The sequence below is a fragment of the Myotis yumanensis genome, unplaced genomic scaffold (assembly GCF_028538775.1).
Source record: "Myotis yumanensis isolate MYYU_CA2020_CCGP unplaced genomic scaffold, mMyoYum1.0.hap1 SCAF_5, whole genome shotgun sequence".
NCBI lineage: Eukaryota > Metazoa > Chordata > Mammalia > Chiroptera > Vespertilionidae > Myotis > Myotis yumanensis.
The window spans coordinates 1,103,514-1,128,503 of NW_027223756.1; the positions used below are offsets into that span (position 1 = coordinate 1,103,514).

At 66.0% G+C, this 24,990-nt stretch overlaps 1 protein-coding gene across 9 annotated transcripts; it reads left to right on the plus strand.

The window, feature by feature from the left end:
* Positions 1-2,622: 2,622 nt before the first annotated feature.
* On the plus strand, positions 2,623-12,185 carry CHST12 (carbohydrate sulfotransferase 12). 9 transcript variants are annotated; one of them, XM_070414266.1, is made up of 3 exons: positions 6,488-7,198; positions 7,546-7,727; positions 10,100-12,185. In XM_070414266.1, the coding sequence occupies exon 3, from the start codon at positions 10,566-10,568 to the stop codon at positions 11,820-11,822; it is 1,257 nt and encodes a 418-aa protein (XP_070270367.1). In that variant the 5' UTR covers positions 6,488-7,198; positions 7,546-7,727; positions 10,100-10,565; the 3' UTR covers positions 11,823-12,185. The 9 variants fall into 9 exon arrangements, with proteins under 9 accessions (XP_070270375.1, XP_070270373.1, XP_070270368.1 ...); XM_070414274.1 differs by lacking the exons at positions 6,488-7,198; positions 7,546-7,727 and adding an exon at positions 2,623-2,641 and having other exon boundaries at positions 10,495-12,185; XM_070414272.1 differs by lacking the exons at positions 6,488-7,198; positions 7,546-7,727 and adding an exon at positions 4,894-4,950 and having other exon boundaries at positions 10,495-12,185.
* The last annotated feature ends 12,805 nt before the right edge of the window (positions 12,186-24,990 follow it).

Consider the following 24,990-nt stretch of genomic DNA (forward strand, 5'->3'; position numbering starts at 1 on the left):
ATCAGCCAGCGTCGGGGGAAGACGAGGATGCTCTCCCAGTCCCAGGACCTGCCCGTCCCCCCTGCGTCCCCTCGTTCCTCCCGACACCCGGCTCTGCGGAGGGCGACCCTGTCCCTCAGGAGCGGGACGAGCGGGACGAGCTCGTGGGACGTCCAGGCTCTGGTCGCATCCGCCTGTATAAGCGTCCGTCACCTTTTCCATCAACCGGAAAATATGCAGGTGACGAAAGCCGGGCGGGACTGTGTTAACATATACACATGTATGTGCACGCGTGTGCGTGCGTGTGCGTGTGTACGCGCGCGCGCGTGTGTAGGTGCAGGGGTGTGTCCACGCCCACCTGCATGTGTCGCCTGGACCGGCTCTGGGAGGACAGCCTCTGCGCGGGTCACAGGGGATTTGGTGGCGGGAGAGGGGTGGGCGGGGCCCTGCCTGTGTTTGAACGATCTGATTTTCTGCCATGTTCATGGATGACCGAGGGTAAACATTAACGGTATTAAAAACAGCCAGGGTTCTGCTGTTTGCCGGTGTGAGCAGCAAGCCCAGGCCCAGCCACGGAAGCATCCGGTTCATAACAGGATGCATGTGGCCGGGCCTGAGAGACAGTGACGTGTACAGACCGGTCGGCACAGATGGTTCTGGAGAGGCCCAGGATGGGGCGGAAATGGGCTGTGCTTTGAAGTCAGAGCCGTACTCAGTGGGCGGGGCCGTGAGGCAGCACGGGGACCCCTCCTTCGAAAGGGTGCTCCCCAAGTTTCCAGAGCTGACGGGTCCCCAGTTAGTTTTCAGGGGATCAGAGTCCCGTCAGGGCTGTGCCTTGTCCCTGTGTGTGTGAGATCTGAGTGTGTGTGTGTGTGTCTGACCATGTGTGTGGTATGTGCAGGCCTTGTCTGTGAGCACACACATGTGGACCTGTGTGTGTGTGTGTGCCTGACCGTGTGTGTGGTGTGTGTGGACCTGCGTGCACATGTGGTGTGAATGCCCATGTCTCTGTGGGCGCGTGGTGTGCTGGGTGAGGTGCAGGCCCCGGGCCCCTCCCGGGAAGGCGCGAGCTGTTCCGCCTGGGCTTTCCGAGCCGCCTTCCTGGCGGGTTGGCCTGAGGCCAGAGGGTCGGCGTCCTCCTCGCTGCCAAGTGCTGTCCCGGAGCCTCGGCTGTGCCTTGACTTGGAGACGGGGCCTTTGCAGGGGTGGCCAGTTAAGGTCTCAGCTGGGATCCTCCTGGGTGTAGGGGGCCCCAAACCCACAGACAAGTGTCCTCATGAGAGAAGAGGTCACAGAATCGCAGAGGGAGACGGCCTGCGATGGGGCGGCCGCAGCCCAGGACCACACGGGGCGCGGGGAGCTGGGGGGAGGAGGACCCTCCCCTGGGGCCTCAGACCTCAGTGCTGACCTTGACCTCAGCCCCGGCCTCCAGCCTCGAGGGAAGGCGTGTCTGTCCTGTGAGCAGGTGTACCCGGGGCAGGAGGCCGACTGCGCAGCGCAGCCCGGAAGAGCCGGGAAGGATGTCACAGCCCGGGCAGCAGCCTCCCTGCCCCGCCAAGAATGGGCCAGCCCCCCCCTCTGGTGGACCACCCCAAGGACTGAGGCCCAGCTGCCCCCACAGGTGGTCTGCTGGGGAAGCACCACCTCCAGGCTGTCCACTCACACCTGCCTCCCTCCCTCACCTGCTTCTCCCACGAACTCCACACCCCATTGCAGAGTCTGCTTTGGGGGCCACACTGGGCAGGAGGGCTTCCCTAGGACCCCGGGGCCTGGACCGCCTGCTCCACGGAGACGCCCGTGGGTACCGGCACACTGGGTCCAGGCCTCTTTGCCGAGAGCTTTATGTGCGTCCTGAGCGGTCCAGCATTTGCCCAAACGGAAAAGGAAGGTGCGCCACAGGAACAGTGTCTGGGTTTCACAAAGATGGAGCGGCCATTTCTCGCTCACCTTCCTCAGCTCCACAGGCTCAGCCGCCGCCAGGTCACCCCCTGCAGAGGCCGCTGGGGGCACTGCTCCACCCAGACTAAGGAGGGTGGTCCGCTCTGCGCAGGGACGGCCACAGCGCCTCCAGCAGGCCCCCCAGCAGAAGAGGGGCTGGGACCCCCACCGCTCCTGCCATCCTCAGCCTGCAGGACCACCCAGGGGCGGGGGATCATTTGAAGTAGCGCTCGCCAACCGGGGGTCCGCAGACCACTGGTGGTTCTTGAGGCCTGAAAGGTTGGCGACCGCTGGTTTGAAGCATTTAAGAGATACGGAGCCGGCCGGCGTGGCTCAGGGGTTTAGCATCGACCCACGAACCAGGAGGTCACGGTTCGATTCCCGGTCAGGGCACAGGCCCAGGTTTCGGGCTCAACCCCCAGTGTGGGGTGTGCAGGAGGCAGCCGGTCCATGATTCTCTTTCATCATTGATGTCTCTGTCTCTCCCTCCCTCTCCCTTCCTCTTTGGGGGGGGAGGGGGAAGATCAGGAAACAGAAGCAGCTGCCAGGGTCACACGCGGGTGACTGCCCAGCTTCAGCCAGTTTCCTGCCTCGCCCAGGACCCGCACCACCCGCACGCAACCTCTGCAACAGAAGTGAACCTGGCGGGGCTGGGGTGCCCAGCTCGGGGTCCCTGGGAGGCTCCTGTCCGTTCGCTTGGACTTCCCCAGCACCTGCGAAGGACGTGAGTGAACCTGCAATTCTCAGACCTCTCCTCTGGGCGTCCTTTTCCTGTGACACCGGGACCCAAGCTCCCAGAGTAGCAGCACCGCCCGGCTGCCTCTCCAGCAGCGGCCGACACCCCGGGCCCAGGCCTCCTTAGTTCCGTCTGTTCTCTTGCGAGGCAGGTTATGAAACCAGAGCCAGCTGTTTCCGCGGGAGACATTGCAATAGCTCATAGCTCGGCCTGAGCACAGAGACGCCCGGCGGTGGCCCGCCCTGGGGAGGCTGCAGCCTTTGCACAGGGACCCAGAGGCCTGAAGGGGGTGGAGGGCTGGGGAAACGCAGCCCTCGAGGTCCCCCAGCTGGAAGGAGCTCTGGGCCATGAAGAGGGGGAGGGGGAAGTCACCATGGGGGGCCTCTCCAGGGCGGAGCTGCCTGCTCACAGCCCCTCAGAGCAGGGCCCTCCTTGTCCAGGGCTCTCTGCAGCGTGTGGACCTCTGGCTCCGGAGCCGGATTTGGCTTTTGGCCCGGACTCTCACTTACACCACTGCTGCCGTTGGCTGGTTGGTTAACTTCTCTGAGCCTCCGCTGCCTTATCTGTAGTGAGGAGGTATTTCAGAGACGTACGTTCAAAGGTAGCGATGTTGCTAATGAAGGAATTGTGTGTTTTAAAAATGGAAGTGAAATCTATATGATAAAACACCATTTTATTTTATTTTATTTAAAATATACTTTATTGATTTTTTTTACAGAGAGGAAGGGAGAGAGATAGAGAGTTAGAAACATCGATGAGAGAGAAACACCGACCAGCTGCCTCCTGCACATCTACCACTGGGGATGTGCCTGCAACCCAGGTACATGCCCCTGACCGGAATCGAACCTGGGACCTTTCAGTCCGCAGGCCGACGCTCTATCCACTGAGCCAAACCGGTTTTGGCAAAACACCATTTTAAAGTGAACCGTTTGGCTCAGTGGATAGAGCGTCATCCTGCAGACCGAAGGTTCCGGGTTCGATTCTGATCAAGGGCACATGCCTGGGTCGCGGGTTCAATCCCCACTAGGGGGCGTGCAGGAGGCAGCCGATCCATGATTCTCATCGATGATGTTTCTCTCTCTCTCCCTCCCCCTTCCTCTCTGAAATCAATAAAAATAAATATTAAAAAAATAAAGTGAACGATTCAGGCCTAGCCCAATGTCGACCCATAAACCAGGAGGTCACAGTTCCATTCCCAGTCAGGGCACATGCCGGGGTTGCAGGCTCCACCCCAGGGGGGCGGGGGCGTGCAGGAGGCAGCCGATCAATGATTCTCATCATTGATGTTTCTGTCTCCTTCTCCCTTCCTCTCTGAAATCAATAAAAAATATATATTAATTTAAAAAAACACACATGGCCTTCCTTCCATCAGAAGACAGCCCCCGCTGTCCACTGGGAGGGACAGAAACATCGCTGACTGAACACTTTCAGCACTGAGTGCCACTGAACCGCATTAGAAACGGCCAGGATGGTAACTGTTACGTCATGTGCATTCACCACAATTAAAATGAAGTCGTCGACACTAAGAACAGGCCGTAGTGCGTCATGCTCAGCGCGTCGCCTCGCTGGTCTCCAAGGCCCTGTGCGGTGAAGGGCTTGGAGGCAGCCTCAGAGAGGTGCAGCCACCTGCCCGAGGTTGCACAGCGAGTGCCAGGCCCGGGCTGGGGAGCATCAGGTCCCCTGCAAGCGGTCGGTGCTCGCGGACGGGTCGGTACCCAGAGGCGCTGCCTACATGTGGGTTAGCGGGACCGCGTGGCTGCAGCGCGCGCTGGCCTCGGAGGCTGGGCAGCCTGAGCGCGGACCCGCGGTTCTTTCATCTGCCCACGGGGGGCGCCGCGGGGAGGGTGTGTGTGTGTGTGTGTGTGTGTGTGTGTGTGTGTGTGTGTGTGTGTGTGTGTGTGTGTGTGTGTGTGTGTGTGTGTGTGTGTGTGTGTGTGTGTGTGTGTGTGTGTGTGTGTGTGTGTGTGTGTGTGTGTGTGAAGACCCGCTGGGGGCGGAGTCAACGCCGCGACCTGAAGAACAGGATTGGCTGTTGGGGAAAGGGGCGGGGCCATCCCGGGTCGTAAATACGGCGCCACATGGCAGTGGCTGGGGAGGGCGGCGGCGGGGTGCGGAGGGCGCAGGCGCGTTGAGGGCTGGCGCCCCTCCGCCTCCGTGGCCCCCGAGCGGGTCGCGACTTCTCGCGAGAAGAAGAGCGGGAGGCGGGGCTGCGGAGCCGGGGGCGGGGCCGGCGAGGGGCGGCTCGGGAGGGTGCGCGGGTCTGGAGGCGGCGGCGGCGGCGGCGGCGGCGACGCCAGGTGAGTGAGGGCGCGGGGCGCGCAGGGGTGCGGGCGGGTCCCGGCGGCCGGCGGTCCCTGCTGCGCGGCCCTCCCGCGGCTCCGCTGTGTGACCTTGGCCCGGTCGCACCCTCGCTGGTCCGAGGCCGGGGGCGGGCGGTGATGGAGGGAAAGTCGGTGACGGTTCCGAGCGGCGGGGAGGGGAGGCCGCTCCGCAGCCCCCGCCCCGCCGGCCACGGGCTCGCGGGGGGAAGCGCTCGGCCCCACAGCGGCACCGCCGCCCGGCGCGGGGCCCCCGGAGCCGCAGCGTCGGCGCCGGTTCAGTCATTCGCTTCCTGTGCGCGCCCGGGACGCGGGGCTGCGGCGGCGGGGCTGCTCCCCGCGTGGGGCCGGGACAGCCGCGGGCCCTCGCCGTCCCCCAGACCGAGACGGTCGGGCTGGTGCCGGGCGGAAGCGGCTGTGGCTGCAGCGCGGCCCGGAGCTGCCGGCTGGTTCCCGCCTTGCAGACCGGCCTCGGGACTCCCTGCCCTCGGCGCCCGGCTCGTCCGCTGCACAAACAGGAGCTCCGACCGTTTGCCGTGGCCGGTGGGGGAGGGGCGGCGTTTGCCAGCCGCGATGGCGGGGAGCAGCCCAGGGGGTTCCCGGGGCTGGGGTTCCCGGGGGAGGACAGAGCGGGGCCCCCGAGGAGTGGAGGCCGGAGAGCGGCCGGGAGGCAGCCGGGCGTGCAGACGGAGCGGGCGGACGGGCCGGTGGGCCCTGCGCTGGTGGGCGTTGGGGAGGGGCCGAGGGGCGCTGGAGTCCGGGTTTGGGTGGGATGTGGCCGGTCCGTGTCCGAAACAGCCCCGGGGAGGGAGGGAGGAGGGGCGGGGCGGGAGGCGGAGAGGAGACGGGGGTGGGGGGCGGGGGTGCAGGACCTGCCGGGCGCCGGGCGGTTCCTGCGGTGAGAAGCGGGGCTCACAGTCAGCAGCGCTGGGGGCAGGGTGGGGGGGGGGACCGAGACCGGGCGGCCGCGGGACGGAGCGGGGGCTGCGGGGCCGGTTGCGATGGGCGTGAGCGGAAACGGCTGCTCTGTGGCGGCTGTTGGGGTGTTTGTGGCCGCCCCGCGGGGAGGACAGCTGGTTGGTGGGGACCCCGCGTGGACTCGGGCGAACGCTCACCAGCGGGGGGGCGCCCTTTGGGAAGGTCTCGGGCTGAAGCCGCTCCTGAGCCGGGCCCGGGGTCCCCAGGCAGGAGGCCGGCTCGTTGACTTTTTCTCCGTTTTCTGGGACCTCGGGCCTCGTGGGTGCGGCTGGCTCCGGCTTCGCTCCTGCCGGCTTGGCCTCCTCCGGCCAGCGGAGCGGTGCTGGCGGAGCCGGTTCTCAGGAGCAGCACTCGGTCCATCGCAGGGAGCGCCGCCTCCGGGAAGCGGCCGTGGGTCTCACACCGGCTGAGCGTGCGCCCGGCTGGGCTCGGTGACATAACGGACTCGATCGCAATACTTCCTGCCGTTGGCCAAGGGCGGGCGGGGCACCCGTGGGGGGGGCGCTGCCGTGCAGAGCAGGGAGGGTGCTGGGTGAGGTCGGTCCCGGCAGGAGGCCCAGCCGGGCGCTCGCTGATGAGGCTCCCCCTCCCCCTTCACCGGGGATGACGGGTAACCCGGGTCCTGGGGGGGAAAGCCTGGGCTGGGCAGAGGGCCTCCCGCACAGGCGGGTGCAGGCCGGGGCTGGGCCGCAGGCGGCACTAGTGCGCACGGGGAAGAGGAAGGAGAGGCCCCGGACATGAAACGGCGGCAGAAATGGACACCTCGGCGGGCCCGCACAGGTCACGATTCCGGGTCGGGCAGGTGCCTGGGTTGCGGGCTCGGTCGGTGGGGGCTGCGCGGTGGGAGCTGATGATGTTTCTCTCATCGCTGTTTCTGTCCCCCTCTTTGTAAACGTCAATAAAAACATTTAAAAAAAAGCCAGAGGGGACAGCGTTTCCTCAGGAGAGGGGGTCCCAGGGGAGCTGAGGGGCGCACCGGACGGTGTGGGAAGGTGTCCCCCCCTGGCTGTGGGGAAGGTGACGTTGACGGGCACTTGGGCTGGGACATCTGGAGGGGCGAGCTCACAGCCGGCAGGGGGCGGGCTTGGCGATAAGTACATGTAAACAAAGCAAAGAAGAGCCAGACTTACTAGTTCCCAGGAAGCGCACTGCTGTGGGAGCAGGACAGACGGGTGTGCGCCCCGGTGACAGCCCTTCCACCGGAGGCCGTGCGGGGCGCTAACGGCAGTGACCAGTGCTCTCGGAGCAGGTGTGGGGTGGCAGGCCGGACTGTGGGGGCCGGGGGGGTGGGGGGGTGGGCGGAAACTGCCATCCACCTGCCAGTGGGCAGCGGGGAGACCACGCCAAACCGAACAATTGCTGTCGCCCTGGGCTTTACTGAGAGAAACCCAAAGATTCCACAGAAAAGAATGGGGAGAAGGGTGGAGGCGGGCCCTGGGAGCGAGGGGGGCCCTGGGAGCGGGGGGGGGGGGGCCCCTGGGAGCGAGGGGGGGCCCCGGGAGCGGGGGGAGGGCCCTAGGAGTGAGGGGGGCCCTGGGAGCCGGGGCGGGGCTGCTGTGTTTCGTGATGAACCCCTCAGGACGGAATCCGAAACAGATGCATAACGCTGATGAAACGGAGACAAGCGTGGTCCACGCCCTGAGGGAGGCCGCCTGCCTGGGGATCACTCGCCAGTCCCTCTGATCAGCGCGCTTGTTCCTTCCTCTCGTTGCCATCACTGTTCGCGCTCCTGGCTGTGGTCGCTGTCGGCTGTGGCACTGCCTTTGGCTTGTCTTCCTGTAAGTTGTGGGGACCTCACAGGCGGAGTCGGGGGACGTACCAGGAGCCCTTTTCCCTCACCCAGGTCAGAGATCGCGCAGCCAGGCCCTCGTGGTCTCTGGGTCTGTGTTGTGTGAGGAGCTTTTGTTGTTGTGTTCATCCTCACGAGGATGTTTTTTCGGTTGGTTTTTAGAGAAAGTGGGAGGGGGGAGGGGAGAGGGAGGGAGAGACATCAGTGTGTAGAGACATATCGATTGTTTGCCTCCCGCACTCGCCCTGACGGGCGGGGATGGAACCTGCAACCCAGGTACATGCCCTTGACCGGAATCGAACCTGAGTCCCTTCCGAGTGCCGGCCGATGCTCCAACCACTGAGCCACACCGCCCAGGGCAGCATAAGAACTCCTTTTTGAGCACCTGCTGGGCGCCAGGCATGATTCTAAGCCGCGAGGGGGCAGCTGTGCTGGCTGTTCAGCTAAGTGCCTCCTTCCAGCGCTTCTCTTCTTGGGCAGCGTCCGTGGGCAGACTGACCGGCGACTGTGGTGCTGGAGGCGACCTGGAGAAGAGGCAGTGGAGTGGGGAGCGCAGGCGGGCGTGACCAGGCGGCCTCCCTGAGGGGCGAGCTGTGAGCAGAGATCAGGAGGGAGGGAGGAGTCCACAGGGGACAGAGCCTGCCCTGGGCCGGGCCGGGGGCCTGGTCAGGGTTGTTGATGCCCAGAAAGTCCATGTGGCCGAGCAGGGCCAGGGAGGGGCAGGGGGAGAGACGGGGTGCGGGATCCCAGGCACAGGGCGCGTCACAGGCCACTGTAAGGGCTGGAAACGGAGCCGGTGGCGCCAGTGATCGGAGGGGTTTGCACAGAAGCAGGGAGGCCGTGGGCCTGCGGTGGTCGGCTGAGAGCTGGGCCAGGGCTGGGGTGGGGGGGACAGGGGAGGGGCCCCAAGGGTGGAGTCTGGATGCATTCTAAGGTAAGCCTCCCTCATGGTGACTTCACCCTGAAGTATCTCTTGGAATTGACTTACGTCTGAGAAAAGAGTTCTTTGGATTCCAGCGTCCAATGCCACGCATCTGCGTTCGAGTCCTGGGAGGAGTGTGGGCGATTTCATAGACACGGTCCCCGTCTTCCGAGAACGGGGACCCAGTTTGGGGGTGTGGACAGGGCGTGCTCTGACATCCCTTCCGTGGGGGGAGTGGGGGTCAGGGCAGCGGGAGCCAGCGGACAGCCCGCTGCGCACGGGCTGCTCGTGGGGACATCGCTCCACTTCTGAGGCCACGTGGTCTCCTGGGACACTGGCGCCGTCCACTCTCATCACGTGGCCCTTTACTTTCTCACGTGGCCTCCGTCGGGGGCGTGGCAGGGCCACTGGCGCGGGTGGGCCCATGGACACCTGGCTCCCAGCCGCGCTGCAGGGCTGGTCGGGCGGCCAGGGCCGAGGCCGCGAACAGAAGCTTTCCAAGTCCCTGCCGGTGCCCCCACGCGACCACAGGCACGTTGGCCTCGCACGCTGTCCGTGGGCTGGGCACAGGCGCTCGCCCCTGGCTTCCGCCAGCCGCAGACGTAAATAGAACCCGGAGCGTTCTTGGGCTTTAACGCAGCGCGTGTCACTGGGCTCACGCTCAGAAGTGGGGGAGCTGGGCCAGAAGGGAATTCTCTCAGAAATAAAGGTAATAAACCCGAGCGTCTGGTAAAAACCGGGCCGTCTGCGTCGGATGCGACTGTGAGCCGGCCCGCGGGTGGATGGGCAGGCGGCCCACACCGCTCCCCGGCCCTCGGGCAGCTCTGCACAGTGGCTGGCTGTGTGGAGCCCCACTCGGCAGGCAGCTCCGTGAGCAGAGGCCCCGTCGTCCCGGAGGACGAAGCATTGGAGCCCAGGCCATCAGCAGACCCGCGGGTTCGGGCCCCTCCGCCTCCTCGCGCTCAGTGCCGGGAGGGCTCCATGTGGGGACGCCGCTGAGCGCCAGCTCGGCCTCACGCCCAGGAGAGAAGTCGGCTTCTGGGCCGGAGTTAGTCAGATCGCTGGCGCCTCCCCTGTGCGTTGTCATATCACCAACGTGCGTATCATCATGATCTTCGAATGTGGAGTGACTTTCCCTTACATTTAACAGCGGCTCATTAAACTGCCCGTGAGACCGGCGGCTGGGACAGGCGGGCGCTGCGGCTGCGCACGCACCTTCGTGGCTGAACGACGAGCGAGGTGTGCGGTCGGCAACCGGCAGCGCCCGCCTGGGTCCCAGCCTTCGGGGCGGGGCCTGGGCTGTGTCCTCGGGTGTGACCGTGGCCGACCTGCTTCTCCTGCTTGCTAGCCTTGACCTGGAAACCCATCTCTCTAGTCACTTGACATTTTAAGTCCCTTTTCTCTGTTTTTCTTTTAAATGGTTTCACCTTCATCTCAAGAAGCTCTCCCGGCCGCACATCTGGAGGAGGGAAGGTCCAGAAAGGCCTCGTGGCCTCATCGTCCTGCCGTCACTGGGCTCGGATCCTCGGGTCCTCTTCTCGCCTGTGGGACGTCCCGCCAGTGGCCGCTCGGCCAGCCTTCCTCCCTCAGGGTCACCTGTCAGTCACACTCGCTCCTTTGGGCGCTTGTGCAGCATTAGTCACGGGACCCAGAGAAGCCACAGCTCCCGAGGGAGCCCAGCGCTGGGGGAGGCGGGGGATGGGGGGGGTGCGGGAGGGAGGGAGACGCCCCTGGAGGAGAACATGGAGGAAGGACCCCAGTGGGGCTTCCTCTGACCCTGAGCGCAGGAGAAGCCGGGACCGAGGGCACTAACTGGCTCTCCGTTGCCTTGCAGCTCCCAGAGCAGCGGCCTCCCCATGAAGCTGGAGTGACGGCCCAGGCCAGGGGCCCGCCGTCCGCGGCAGGATGACCAAGACGCGGCTCTTCCGCCTGTGGCTGGCGCTGGGCTCCGTGTTCATGATCCTGCTGATCATCGTGTACTGGGACAGCGTGGGCACCGCCCACTTCTACCTGCACACGGCCCTGTCCCGGCCGCACCCGCTGGGGCCCCTCCCCAGCCCCGGGCAGGACCTCCCGTCGGACGTGGACGAGTTCTTGGAGAAGCTGCTGGGCGCCGGCCCGAAGCGCAAGGGCCCTCCCGAGAGAAAGACAAAGACGGAGCCGCCCCCACCGGCCTCGGGCAGACCCGCGCCGGGCGGCCCGGAGGGCGGCCTGGAGGAGAGTGTGCGGGGCTACGACTGGTCCAGCCGCGCCCCGCCCGGCCCCGAGCCCGACGCGCAGGCCGCGCGCAGGAGCCTGCTGCGGGACTTCTGCGCCAACGCCAGCTTCGCCTTCCCCGCCAAGGAGCGCTCCTTCGACGACATCCCCAACTACGAGCTGAACCACCTCATCGTGGACGACCGCCACGGCGTCATCTACTGCTACGTGCCCAAGGCGGCCTGCACCAACTGGAAGCGCGTCATGATCGTGCTCAGCGGCAGCCTCCTGGACCACGGCGCGCCCTACCGCGACCCCCTCGACATCCCCCGCGAGTTCGTGCACAACTCCAGCACGCACCTGACCTTCAACAAGTTCTGGCGCCGCTACGGGAAGTTCTCGCGCCACCTCATGAAGGTCAAGCTGAAGAAGTACACCAAGTTCCTGTTTGTGCGCGACCCCTTCGTGCGCCTCATCTCCGCCTTCCGCAGCAAGTTCGAGCTGGAGAACGAGGAGTTCTACCGCAAGTTCGCCGTGCCCATGCTCCGCGCCTATGCCAACCGCACCAGCCTGCCTGCGTCCGTGCGCGAGGCCTTCGGCGCCGGCCTCCGCGTGTCCTTCGCCAACTTCATCCAGTACCTGCTGGACCCGCGCACCGAGCGGCTGGCGCCCTTCAACGAGCACTGGCGGCAGGTGCACCGGCTCTGCCACCCCTGCCAGATCGAGTACGACTTCGTGGGCAAGCTGGAGACGCTGGACCGGGACGCCGCGCAGCTGCTGCGGCTGCTCGGGGTGGACCGGCGGCTGCACTTCCCGCCCAGCTACCGGAACCGCACAGCCAGCAGCTGGGAGGAGGGCTGGTTCGCCCAGATCCCGCTGGCCTGGCGGCAGCAGCTGTACAAGCTCTACGAGGCCGACTTCGTGCTGTTCGGCTACCCCAAGCCCGAGAGCCTGCTGCGGGACTGAGCCCGCGCCTCGGGGGTGGAGACCAGCAGCCGCGCCGGCCATTGAGGTCAGACCCGGGACGGTCAGACCTGGGGACAGGCTGCTGAGCCTCGCCCTCGTCCCCGGATGGACCCGGGGCTGCACCCGCACCTTCTGGGGCCTTGTGTCCCTCCCAGCCTCGCGGGGCAGCTGGCACCCTGGGGTGGGCCCCACACTCCAGTTTTTAAAATGACCTGCGATTCTGCACTCAGACTTGCTATTCACTCCGCTGCCTGTATTCAGCCAGAACTGTGTTAATAGTTTTTTTAAGATTAATATATTTCAGATATTTAATAGGAGACGGGGGGAGGGAAGAACGGAGTAAATTCTACGTCTGCTTGTGCCGCCTGCTCGTGTGGTCATTCGGGCGCAGTGAGAAGGGCACACAGTAGGGCAGCGAGAAGGGCACACAGTAGGGCTCTGAGCCGCGTCACGGCCATGTTCATGCTCAGAAACGCCACCAACGGAGGTAGGATTCCTGGTCCTCAGCACAAAGGAGGCCTCGCCTGTGTGTGAAAGGCCCCAGCGCTCTGCTAGGGGGTCGGGGTGAGCGGTCGGGTCAGGGCTGTAGTGAGCTCAGGTGGAAGGCAGCCACGCTCCGGGCCCTGGTGCAGGTGGGATGCCAACCCCACCGCGGCCTTTCGTGTCTAATCCCGGACGGAGGGTTTGCGGTCGCGGGGCGAGGCTCCCCCGGCTTCACTGTGCCGGGCTGGTCCCCCTCGAGGACGTCACCGGCCCCAGCCCCTCGCGTCTGCGGTCCTGACCGGTCACGCGGCCCGCGGGTCCCGAAGCTCTTCCGAGACATCTGCTTCCCACTCCGCTGCAGGTTCTGCGGTGAACGTGTCGCTGGTGAGGCCTGTGCGCCATTTTGTGGTGTTTGGCACAGGTCTGACCTCGTCTTACCTGTGGCTCTGGGCCCTCGCCCAGTTCTGAGGGGCTGGCGCCTGCCTGCAGCCCTCCCAGGTCTCCCCGGTGTCAGGCCGGTGCTCCCCGTCGGAGCCGTGGCCTGGGTGTGATAGGCCGGTGCTCCCCCTGTCTGAGCCGTGGCCTGGGTGTGAGAGGCCGGTGCTCCCCCTGTCTGAGCCGTGGCCTGGGTGTGAGAGGCCGGTGCTCCCTGTATGAGCCGTGGCCTGGGTGTGAGAGGCTGGTGCTCCCCGTCTGAGCCGTGGCCTGGGTGTGAGAGGCTGGTGCTCCCCGTCTGAGCCGTGGCCTGGGTGTGAGAGGCCGGTGCTCCCCGTCTGAGCCTTGGCCTGGGTGTGAGAGGCTGGTGCTCCCCGTCTGAGCCGTGGCCTGGGTGTGAGAGGCCGGTGCTCCCCGTCTGAGCCGTGGCCTGGGTGTGAGGGGCCGGTGCTCCCTGTCTGAGCCGTGGCCTGGGTGTGAGGTGCCGGCGGATAGAGCATCAGCCTGTGGACCAGAGGGTCCCGGGTTCGATTCCAGTCAAGGGCATGTATCTTGGTTGCAGGCTCCTCCCCGGCCCGGGCCCTGGTCAGGGCGCCTGCAGGAGGCAGCCCATTGATGATTCTCTCACGTGGATGTTCCTCTGTCTCTCCCTCTCCCTTCCTCTCCCTAAAAATCAGTGGGAAATATCCTCGGGTGACGGCTGACCACGACCACGAGATACTGATCCCTGCGCCTTCGGGGAGGAGTGTCCGCGTCCCCGTGTCCTGACGCAGCTTCTCGTAGCTTCTACTTGCTTCTGCGCTGATACCGTGTCTCCGCTTCCTTTGTGTCGACAGTCTATCTACCTCTGTGTGTGGGTGCAGAGGGGCTGCTTGTACTGCTGACGCAGCACCTCACTCAGCCGTAATGACCCCTCGGGTGTCGTTCCGATGTGATGCCTTCCTCATCTGTTCTGAAGGAATTTCCACTCTGGCGAGTTTTAAGTTGGTTTTGGGCAAGGGTGAGGGTCGCCTCTGCAGTGCGGCTGCGAGTCCTGTGCTGTGCGCTGGCACCACAGCCTACGGGTGAGGTGGGCTCCCTGGGCTCCGCCTGCCCGCGTCCCCGCCCCCCCTCGGTGCAGGGCTGCCCTGGAGCTGTCAGCCGGGAGCACAGGGCTGAGGGAGGCGGGCGTTTGGGGGGAAGAGCAAGGCAGAAGCGTGAGGAGCGTGGCTGTCTCACCTGCCTGCCCTTGAAGCTCCGTCTAAAGCACCCACAAGCCCTAGAGGGTGCGCTCAATGGTTAGAGCACCGGCCTGCAGACTGAAGGGTCCCGTTCTATTCCATTCAAGGGCACCACCTCGGTGGGGGCTGTGGGGGCAGCAGTCAATTGCTGTGTCTCTCACATCGATGTTTCCCTCCCACCCTCCCTCCCACTCTCTCTTAAAAGTCAATGGAAAAATACCATCGGGTGGGGATTGACCAAATAAGAATAAGAATGAAGCCCCCACGGAGCCCACAGAGGCCCAGGGTGGTGCCGGGGGTCTGTTCTACTGGACTCTGCAGACGTGGACCGGCCCCCGTTCCGGTTTGAGTCTCCCCACTCGTCCCGGGTGGAGGGCAGGGCCTGGCGCCGTGGGCACAGGGCGACTTCATTGTGTGAGCGCGTGAAGGAGGGAAGCGGTGATGCCGGCAGAGCCCACTCGCCTGTGAGCAGGAGGCCCTCATCCTCCCCCGTGTCTGACACGGTGACCCGGGCTCGGGGTCAGGGACGGCTGCCAGGTCGGGGCTCAGCTCGCCCCTGACTCCCAGCGCTCAGGAGGGAGTGGACTCCGCCTCCGTCCGCCTGGTCCCGGAGACCAGAGTCTGTGTTCCCCTGCGGCACCCCCCCCCCAACCCCCCAGGGGCGGTCCTGCGGCTCCTGCGGCTCCTGCGGCCTCTGCCAGGCCCCGTCCCTGGAGGAGGCCGGGTTCCGGGGGACACTCTCCTGTCCTGCACGCAGACCCGAGGGGTCACTCCTCCAGTCACACTGGGGTGACTGCTCGTTATTGATCAGCTGCAGCCTTTTCTGTCCCCCCCCCCCCCCCCGCACACACACGCTCCCAGACCTGGGAGGACGAGAGGGGAGCGTGGCTGTCCCATGTCACCGACCTGAGACGCGCCGTTTCTCCGGACAGAGTTCGGAGCGATGATGGTCCGCGTGGGTGCGTTGCCCACACTCCCTCCTGCCGGTCAGTTTCCGGACGTGGTGGGAAGGGGCTGGAGGTGGGGCCAGTCCCTGGGCAGGTGAGGAGGAGGAGGCTAAAACCTTCTCACCCAGTGATGATGATGATGGTGAGGCTCTTTATTTTGTCACTCAATGGCTGACCTTCTGTTGCGGAGAAAGCCCTTCGCCCGTGAATACATTTTCTTGGATGAATTGGAGGCTGGAGGGACGGTTTCAATGGGTGTTCCTTTTGATCCCTTTTAAAACTGGGCTAAAATACCCATAACGGAACATTCACCATCCTGACCGTGCTTAGGTGCACTGGTCGGTAGCATTGCGCGCACACACACCGCCATCCCGCCATCATCCAGAACCTTCCGTCTTCCTGAACGGACTCTGCCCCATGAACACGCCCCAGCCGGCCTCTGCTTCCTGTCTGAGCGAGTGTGTGCTCCGGCCCGTCCACCTGGTAGCGGGTCCGAGTTCCCTTCTGTCTAGGCTGAGTCACGTCCACTGTCAGGAGGGACCGCAGGTGTGCATCCCTTCCCTCCCGTCCGAGGCCGCGGGGCTGCCCCCGTCGCTGCCGGCTGTGTGCTGTGGCCCCGCGTGTGCAGGCAGCTGCCCAAGTCCTGCCCCCACTTCTTTCGGGCGTAGACCCAGCAGTGGGGTTCCTGGGTCTCTATTGAGGTTTTTGCAGAACTGAATTTCAGTTCCTTTTGCCACCAAAAATGCTGGCAGAGGATGCCGAGGGAGGAGCGCGTAGTAGGTCCCCTCCACTGACTCTGCCTCCCTAAGTGTGCCTACAGTGCCGATGCCCCCCCACCCCCCCAGCTGGGACGGGACAGGACCGTGGCGGGTGGCTGCTGCGTCTGGCCTGGAGGGGACACCTTGCCCCCCTCGAGGGAGGAGGCACCCTTACAGGCAGGGCTGGGGCCGTGTTGGGGGACTGGCCACCAGCTGGGGCACCTCGTTGGACACCTGTTCTCTAGGACCCTCAGCTCTTGCGGGGCGCAGCGGGAGCAGCCTGAGGGGGCGCCCTCGCCTGCCAGGTTCTGCAGAAGGGTGCACGCCGCCGAGGGCACCAGGCTCCGCACGGCCTGGTCCAGACAGACAGCCAGGCTCCCGGCTGGAGGACAGCAGGTGCTGAGCTGGGGGCCGGCCTCCCACAGGGGTGCCCTGGCCGCAGGCTGATGCCTCCTCGGAACAAGCCAGCGCCCCCCAGCCCCCCCGGAAGGTGCGGTAGAGACAGGCTGAGAGGACACCCCTTTTCATTTCATTTTATTTTTTTGGTTAGTCCTCCCCGCGGATACTTCCCCATTGGCTTTCTAGAGAGAGTGGAAGGGAGGGGAGACCGAGAGACAGCGATGCGAGAGGCATGGATGGGTGCCTCCCGCACACAGTCCTGGGGATGAGCCTGCAACTGAGGTGCACGCTCTTGACCGGAAGCGAACCCCGACCCTTCGGTCCTTGGGCCGACGCTCTGTCCACAGGGCCAGCCTGGCAGGGCCCCTTTATCTCAAAGCAGTGAGCGCAGATGGGAGGGCCCCGGACGGAGTGGTGCCTTCGGCGGGTCTGTTGCGGGCGGCACGGTGCGGCCGGAAGATTCCAGAACATCTTGGTCTCAGAACTGGGGCACAGACTCATAAGCGGTGTCAGTGTCGGGTTTCAAGGCGGGCGGGCTCTGGGCGCGGTCTGCGCTTCTAAAGGTTTGGTTGAAAAATGTTTTGTTTTTAAATGTTCCCGAAATGTTTCCCGGAGCACAGGGCTGTGGGGAGGGGCTGGGCATGAGGGCTGGGGAGGTGCCCGGCTTGGGGTGGGCCCAGGTGAGCGGGGCGGCTCCCCCGGAGGGTCTGTCCCCCCCAGGAGGTGGTGGGCTCAGCACCCGCCTCACGTCTGGCTCAGGCAAACGGGTTCGTGTCTGGAAATCGGTCCCAGGGTTCATTTCTCCTGCAGCTGCTCCCCCCCCCCCCCCCCCAAGGGTGGTTCCGCTGACGGGCCCTTGTCCCTGTGAGGGGCCCGCGTCCGCCCTGACGGTGGCTGGGCCTGGTTCCCGGTCCCCGTCCGCCACGCCATCCTGCACAGAGATGGCCGACCTGAGACTTGCAGGGAGGCCCGGTGGGAACAGGCATGGATGGGAACTCGGGCGCCGTAGCAGGTTCTGTGGAGTCAGGGCCGAGCCCGAATCGCAGTGACCGGGATTCTTGGGCCCCTTTTCCAGATGGGGACACTGAGGCCCGGAGGCGGCGAGGTCCTGCTCAGGCCCCACGTTCCACGAGAGCCCAGGTGCTCGGACCCTCGAGCTGCTGCCCGAACCGTTTGTAGCGCGTGACTCGGGCCCTTCCCGGGATCTGTCTGCACAGGCCGGTCAGGCCCAGGCTTTGGAAAAAGCCAACGCAGGCTGGAAGGAAGGTGACAGGCGTGGCCTGGAGGCCTGGCCCTCAGACCCGTGAAGATGGGAAAGCGGGGTGAGGGCAGGGGGAGGGGGGTGGGGGAGGGGTTGGCGGAAAGGGCGCAGGGCGGGCAGGCGGCGTGCTCCAGGGCGGAGCGCTGTGGCGACCCAGTGTTGGCAGCGGGAGGAGAGGAAAAACCCAGCGTCGGAAATCACCCCGAGGGAGGGAGGGCCCACCAGGAGCCGTCCCAGCAGCAGTGCCAGGAACGCCGCCTGAAATGTGAAATGTGTCAAGTAGCCGTGGGCCCCTTCCTGCTGCAAAGCTCACGCCGCTGGGGCGGCAGCTGGGTCCTCCCGCCAGGGCTCCTGGTCCGAGGCACCAGCTCTCACTGGCCAGGAGCTCCCACGGGGCCCGGTCCCAGGCTCAGGCGCTGCTCAGGCCGGAGTCTAGGGAATCGCCTCATACGGAGGCATTTGGGCACCTCGGCCCAGAGGGTGGTGGGTGCCCAGGGTCCCCCAGACCTTGCACCCTCCAGGGAGGGGGGCCCTAGACCCTGGGAGTGGGGCCGTGCCCACAGCCAGCAAGTCAGCACCAGGCTCCCCACCCCACCTCCCCTCCGAGCTGGCCCGGCCTCAGCCCTGCTATTGGCCCAGGTGCCTGTGACACAGAAGCCTCGAGTTTCTAGGGCCCAGAAACAGACCCGAGTCCTCCAGGCTCCGGCCACGGGGTTGCTGCCCGAGAGCGGGTCAGCATGGTCCCCCACACGTCACAGGGGTCAGGGCTGGCCTGGGTTCCGTCTCCCCAGGGACCAGCGGGCTCCCAGGGCCAGGCTGGGCGCCCTTACCTTCCTCTCCGCTGGCTTCCAGGCCGCAGGCCCTGAACGTCTGCTGCGGGCAGCTGAGCAGCGGGTGGGCTGCGGGCATCGAGTTCCCAGGGAATCGGGTTGGGCGCCTATGGGCAGGGCTGCCTTCTGCGGTCCTTCCTGCTGGCACTGCACCACCTGGCCATGCCCTCCTCGGGGCTCCTGCCCACCCTGAAGGCAGTGGGACCCTTATCTTGTTGACATAACAGTCCTGGTGCCAGCTGCCCGCCCAGGCCCTTTCTGCTGCTCCTGCCCTCGGGGCACAGTGACCCCACGGGCCTGTGGCCTCTGTGGCTCCTGCTGTCATGGGTGCCCTCGAGGTGAGCGCAGGAAGGCCCCAGAGGGCTAGAGGTAGAGAAAGGACGGTGTCCGGCCTCCTGGCCCTGACCCTGACCCTGACCCTGGCCCTCCACCCCTCACCCCACCAGGCTCGGACCCCGGCCTGCCCATGTCTGGCTGCCCACAGCCCACCACCTCGGGCCACGCTGACCCTCCTCCCCACCCGGCCCCTCGTCTGGCCAGGCCACTCACCAGGTTGCTGACCGCCGGGAGCCGTCTGGGTAATCTTCCCAACAAGCCCTGAGCCACATGGTGACTAAATTCTCTGGTGATGGCCCTCCAAAGGCAGGAGGTGGCGTTAATTTCAGTCTGTTCACCCGCCTGGCAGCGCGGCTCAATGGCTGAGCATCGACCTATGAACCGGGAGGTCAGGGTTCGATTCCCGGTCAGGGCACAGGCCCGGGTTGCCGGCTCGATCCCCAGCTGGGGCGTGCAGGAGGCAGCCGGTCTGTGGTTCTCGTCGTCGGTGTTTCTCTCTCCTCTCCTCTCCCTTCTCTGAAATCAACACAAATATTTTTTTAAAGAAGCCAGGTACTTAAAAAAATAATATGTTTGACCCAATAGATTCCAAAATATTGTCATTTCAACTTGTAAACCATATACAAGTTGCCTGTGAGGTATTTTCCCTCTGGGCTTGGGTTTTGGTGGAAAGTCTTGGAAATCGGTGAGTCACACTCCCATCCCAGCTGGACCGGCCGCCCCGACAGCCACATGGCCTGTGGCTCCGCACGGACGGCTCCATTGTGAGAAGTGGGTTCTGCGCTCCTCCAGGGTGACCGTTCGGAAAGGCTCAGAGCCGTGTGGGTCAGCCCAGGGCCCACGCCCGGAGGCCCCGCCCGAGGCGGCAGCAGGAGCTTGGCTCCCTCCGAGAGACCTCCCCCGGGAGCTGGCCTGGCCCCTTTGACGGGCCGGACACTGCTTCCCCGCCCCGGGGGGGACCAGGGCCGACGCCCCTCTCCCACTGACCAGGGGGTCCCTGGTCCTGCTGCCGGGTGCCCAAGTGGCTCCTGGGGAGGGGCCCGGGCAGCTCTGAACTGGCCACCGAGGCCCAGGCAGGTTCCTGCACCTGGGCTCGCCCGGTCCCAGCGCCTCCACCAGGGGGCAGCCTCGGCCCAGGCTCCGACTGGGGATGCGGCGGCGCGTTCCCGGAGCGGCTGTGCCTGGACCCTCTCCCCTCTCCTCCGCGGATTCGGATTCGTGTCCCCTCCTGTCACTTCCCAGGTGAGCACTTCTTTCCGTGTTTACTGTGAGAGTCTGTTTGCAACACATCCTCTTGGGCTTTTAAAATCTGGAAACGTCTTCATTCGCCGTCACGTTCGAGTGGTGGCCCCGCTGGGTCTGGGTTGGCCTTTTCTTTGGCACCTGGCACCACAGCTTCCGCTGCTCCCCTGGGTGGGCAGACAGCGCCGACCATCCTGTGCCCGTAGGTGCGGGCGCTGCCATTGCTGCTGCCATCTCTCTCCCGGGTGTGGGCACAGCCGTGTGGCGGCCGCCGGCGGCAGGCGGGGCCCTGGGCCTGTCCTCGCGCCCTCACTCCTGAGCAGCGGATGGCGCCGCAGGCCTGTCCTCAGCTGCCCTCCACGGGAGAGGGTGCCATGGAGCCCCTCCAGGCCCTCAGCCTCAGGTGGGAGGCAGAGCCGGGATCGCTGCACCCCAAGACCAGCGCATGGGGGCGGGGGGGCACGCCTCCAAAGGGAAGCTGGCCTGTGCGTGGACGGCCGAGGGGACGTGCCCTCCCGCTGGGGGGAGGAGCGGGGGAAGGTGACAATTTGCAGGGAGGCTTGTGCCAGGACGGAGCTGAGAGGCGCTCAGGCAGAGTGGCCAGGGGAGCAGAGGTTTGGGGGCGCGAGGGTGTCTGCTGGGGCCGGGAGCAGAGGCAGAGGGAGCTGGTGAGGCTGCAGCCAGACGGGGTGTCCACGGCTCGTGGTCATGTCCTCGTTCCGCAGGTCCCCCTCGCATAGCCTGGGCTCCCCTGGGGTCTGACGGCCACAGCCCTGCCTTCCCCCGCCCAGGTCGGCCCTGGCTCCTAACGCACTTCTCCAGGCCTCAGTTTCCCTATCTGCCGAAGCCAGGGCTGCGGAGCGGCCAGAGCGTGGGAAAGGGCTCGGCTCCAGGGCCATTGTGCCGCCGGCTCCTGGGCGCTCGCCACGCTCGGCGCCCGCACAATGCCCGCCTCTGAGCAGAGCGGTGGGTGGGCTGTCACCATGGCGAAGGCCCAGAGACTGCTGGCCGGGACCCTGGTGAGCGCCTTGTCCCCAGGGCTGGAGCGGGTCCCGGGCGAGCGGCTGGGATGGCTGCCTGTCGGGGGCAGGCATGGGGTCCGGGCTGGGGAGATGGGGTTGGGGTCGGGGTTAGAGCTGTTTCCGGGGCCCTGAAGCCACAGCTGGGCTCGGTGGAGCGTGGCCCGGGGCACCGTGCCTGCTGGAGTGACGGCCATGGGGCACCCCTCCCCTCCCACCCTCTGAGCTGCCCCGGGACCCAGGCCAGTGCTCCGGGAGAAGACTGCCCCCTCTCCAAGTTCCGGATGCTCCAGGCAGCTGGCCATCCACGCGGGGTCCCCTCCAGGGGTCCCGGGCCCCTCACTGCTGGATGCCTCGCCACCACTGGCTCTGCCCACTCCCTCCCCTGCCTGCTGGGCCCTCTCTGAGCGGCAGGGCCAGAGTGACCCACCTCTCCAGCGTGGGGGTCAGACCCCAAAGCCGTGTTTACAAAACCCATGCTTGCAGCCAAGACCTCCTGTGCAGAGGAGGGGAGAGCAGCCGCGGAGAACCACGGCCACTTGGACATCCAGGCGACTCGGCCAGACCCGCCTCTGCCCGGACCCCCGAGTGGCCGTGGGCAGGTGTCCCCTCCCTGTGTCTGCGTCCCTCTGTGTGAAAACCAATAACCCGCCCGGCCCGCGTGGCTCCGTGATTGAGCAATGGCCCCTGAACCAGGAGGTCACGGCTCAGGTCCTGCTCAGGCCACAGGCCCGGGTCGCGGGCTCAATCCCCAGTGGGAGACATGCAGGAGGCAGTTGATCAATGATTCTCTCTCATCATTAACGTTTCTTTTAAAAAATATATTTTTATTGATTTCAGAGAAGAAGGGAGAGGGAGGGAGAGAATCAGGCTGCTGGGGGCCCAGAGCCTCCCTGTAGGACCCCGAGCCCCTGTGTGGTGGTCCGGAGGCTGGGGAGGGGGCAGAGAGGGGGAGCCTTCAGGTCTCATCCAAGAGGGGTGCCCCCAGGGGAGAGCGCCCCACCGGCAGCCCCCAGGTGCGCTCCTGCCACTTCGACCTTTCTCCAGCCCTCCCTGCCCTGGGTGCTGGGTGGAGGTTGTGAGCCCCCAAATTCCTCCTGCCCGGGGCTCCTGCGGCCCCCAGTGTCCCATGCCCTGTGCTGGGGGGCTCACCTCCTCCCTCCCTGGGCTCCAGGGCCGGGAGGCTGGGGCTCGGTGGGGTGGCCGGTGGCGGTGGGCGCCCTGGGTCCCGGGTGGAGCGGAGGGCTGCTTGGTGCTGAAAAGACAGCTCCGCGTCCCCACCGGCCTGAGCTGTGCGCCTTTCCTGTGAGTGAGGTTCTTCACGACAAAAGGTGGGGGTCAATGCGGATTCCAGAAGGCTCCCGCCGCCTGCTTCTCCGGACCCTCACGGAGGTGGTGGGTGGAGAGCCCAGCGTCTGCTCCCATTCCTGTCCTGCCGACTGCCCCCCCCCCCGCTGCCCCCCTCCAGGCTGCCGCCTCCCCGGCTGCCACCCCCCAGGCTGCCACCCCCCCCTGCTGCCACCCCCCTGCCGCCCCTCCACTGCCACCCCCCAGGCTGCCACCCCCCCTGCTGCCACCCCCCTGCCGTCCCTCCACTGCCACCCCCCAGGCTGCAGGAACCCCCATGGGACTTCTGGCCACAGACACTGCGGGCCCCCTGGCAGGTGGCACCCACGCCATTGGGACCTGCGGGCACTTCCCTCCCTACAGGCACTGCCCTGGGGTCGAAGGTGGTGATGGGTTTGCCATGAGCCAAGCTGTCCCCTCAGCAGGAGGACCCGCACGGGGTGGGGGGGTCGCGGTCGCCCTGGTGGCCCCAGCGACCCCGGGTCATGTGAGACACGCTTGGAGCTCAGCGTCGCCCCCCTGGCAGCCCCGGCCCTCAGGGTGGCCAGTCCTCAACCTGAGGCCGGAATCGCGGGAAGGGGACGGGCGTGGAGTCCTCTGGCCTCGCCCCGCTGCCTGGTGGGAGGGCGGGGCACGCATGGACGCCACCGCTCTTTACAGAATAGCTAGCGGGCTCAGAAGCCGTACTCCGCTCACGTTCCCTGCTTATTCATTCCACATTCCGCCAGGGCCGCTGGGCTCTGGGGTAGACGAGGCAGGTGGGGCCTGGCCATGCCCCCCCCCCCCCCCCGAGGCTGTGGGTCTGAGGGAACAAGCCCCACCTGTCCTGGCTCTGGGAGGGGTCCCGGCACCTGGAGTTAAGGCTCAGGACACCGTGTCTGCAGCGGCCTGTGCAGGTCGGCCTGACAGGCTCAGGAAGGGCCTGGAATATGGGGGACCCAGAAGGCACCCCCACCCGGGCTGCCGGTAACCTCGGTCCTGGTGGGACAGACCCGGATGAGCTGGCTTTAGAGCAGAGGACGCCCACGAGTCGCCGGGGCCGCTGGCGTAGAGGCTGGTGCCTGCTGAGGCCTCCCCTCGGTGTGTCAGACAGCGATGCACTTCATACCTTCGGACACGGACCCGCCCCCCTGAACCCCCTTCCTGTTAGCCCAGACCCCGCCGCCCCACTGCCCTGCCCGCCTCTCATTTGGCCTTTGGTCATTGGCCCGTGGCCTTGAGCCTCTCCACCCTCCACGGGCCACGGCCTCCTTACCAAGGCACCGTGTCCCCCAGACAAGCCCAGCCCCACCCCCACAGCAAACAGAGAGCTGGGGGGACAAGTCCTCGGGAGATTGGCCAGGACGTCCTAGAGCTCCTGCAGCCGGAGCCCAGCGCCCTGCAGCCAGCTCAGGGCCCAGCGGGCAGCACTCTGAGCAGCCCCCCCCCCACCCCGCCCAGGGGCAGAGCAGCCTGGCCAGTCCTGCCCAGGGCCTGGTCCACTGTGTCTGCCCGCCAGCCCCCGGCCCCTGCCCTCGACACAAAGGGCCAGACCTACGGAAGGAGGGGAGGGGGGAGGGAGAAGGGGCTCTGGCCAGCTGGGCCGAGGACAGGAGGGACGGGGACGTGAGCGGAGACAGGAAGGAAGCTTCGCCGCTGGAGGCCGGGGCGCCATTGTCCCACCTGGGGTGGGGGCGCCGCCGTCTGCCCTCTGCCCTGCTCCGCCCCCCGATGCTCCTCCGGGGCTCGAAGGGCTCCCCTCTCTGGACCCCTCCCTGCCGCTGACTTCGTCCCCCACCAGCCTCAGTTTCCCCATCTGTGAAACCTCAGAGGGCAAGACATTCGGGCCAGACCTGCGGGCTGCCTGGCACTCCACGCAAGTGACCTCAGGACAAGTGTGGCTACACTCCGTGAGCCTCCCGGCTCCGCGTGAGCTGAGGGCTCCAGCCCCCCAAGTCCGGGACCTGCCCAGGTCACGCGTGGGCAGAGGGGCTGAGGCCCAGACCCAGGCGGCCGGCTCTGCAGGCCAGGCCTGACCACTGCGCCCGCCCGTCTGAGCCGCCGCTCACTTCCTGCCTTTCTTTAAACAACTGTAAAGGCTGAGCACCGGCAGGCTCTCCCTCGCTGTGGCGGCCACAGTCTAATGAAGACGGAGAGGTGGACGGCCGGTGGGGATAAGTAGATAGAACAGACTGGAGGCCGGTGCACGCACGGGTGGGGTCCCCGGGCCTGGCCTGCCATCAGGGCCGATCCGGTTCCCGCCTCCCCGCCTCCTCCTTCCCTCACTCCCTCAGCACCCCTGCCTCTGCCACCGGTGGTCGCCCGCCATGGTCCCCGCCGCCCCCTGGTGGTCAGCACACGTCATAGCAAGCGAGCAAACTCCTGGTCTCCCGGTCGAACTCCCGGGGGGACACTTTGCATATTAGCCTTTTCTATATATAGATGATAGGTGATTGACAGATGATGGATGATTGACAGATGGCAGCTAGATGGACATTAGGCAGATGACAGACGTGAGGGTAGGTGACAGACACTTAGATGTGAGAGATGGTGGACGGATGACAGGGAAGCTGCTGCACCCAGGGCTGGGAGGCCCTCAGGGCTCCCCCTCCCCCAGCCACACACAGGAGGGGATGAGGGGGCGGGGGGAGGAGCGTGTCTCGCTTCCGGATGGGCAGGAGGGGAACAGGCAGGAGCCCTTCCCGCTGCCACAGGAAGCAGGCGAGGAAGCTGGGACCCCCGGTGGGTGGGCCCGAGGTCCCTCACCACACAGGCCCCCTCTCCTAGGAGCGGTGCTGACAGGCAGCTGGCGGGGGGCCGGGGGATCCCATGGCACCCACCGCCCTGAGCCTCTGCCCTGGCCGTTCGCCTGTGAGCAGCCCCACGGGCCCAGGCGGGGACAGCGGTGCGTC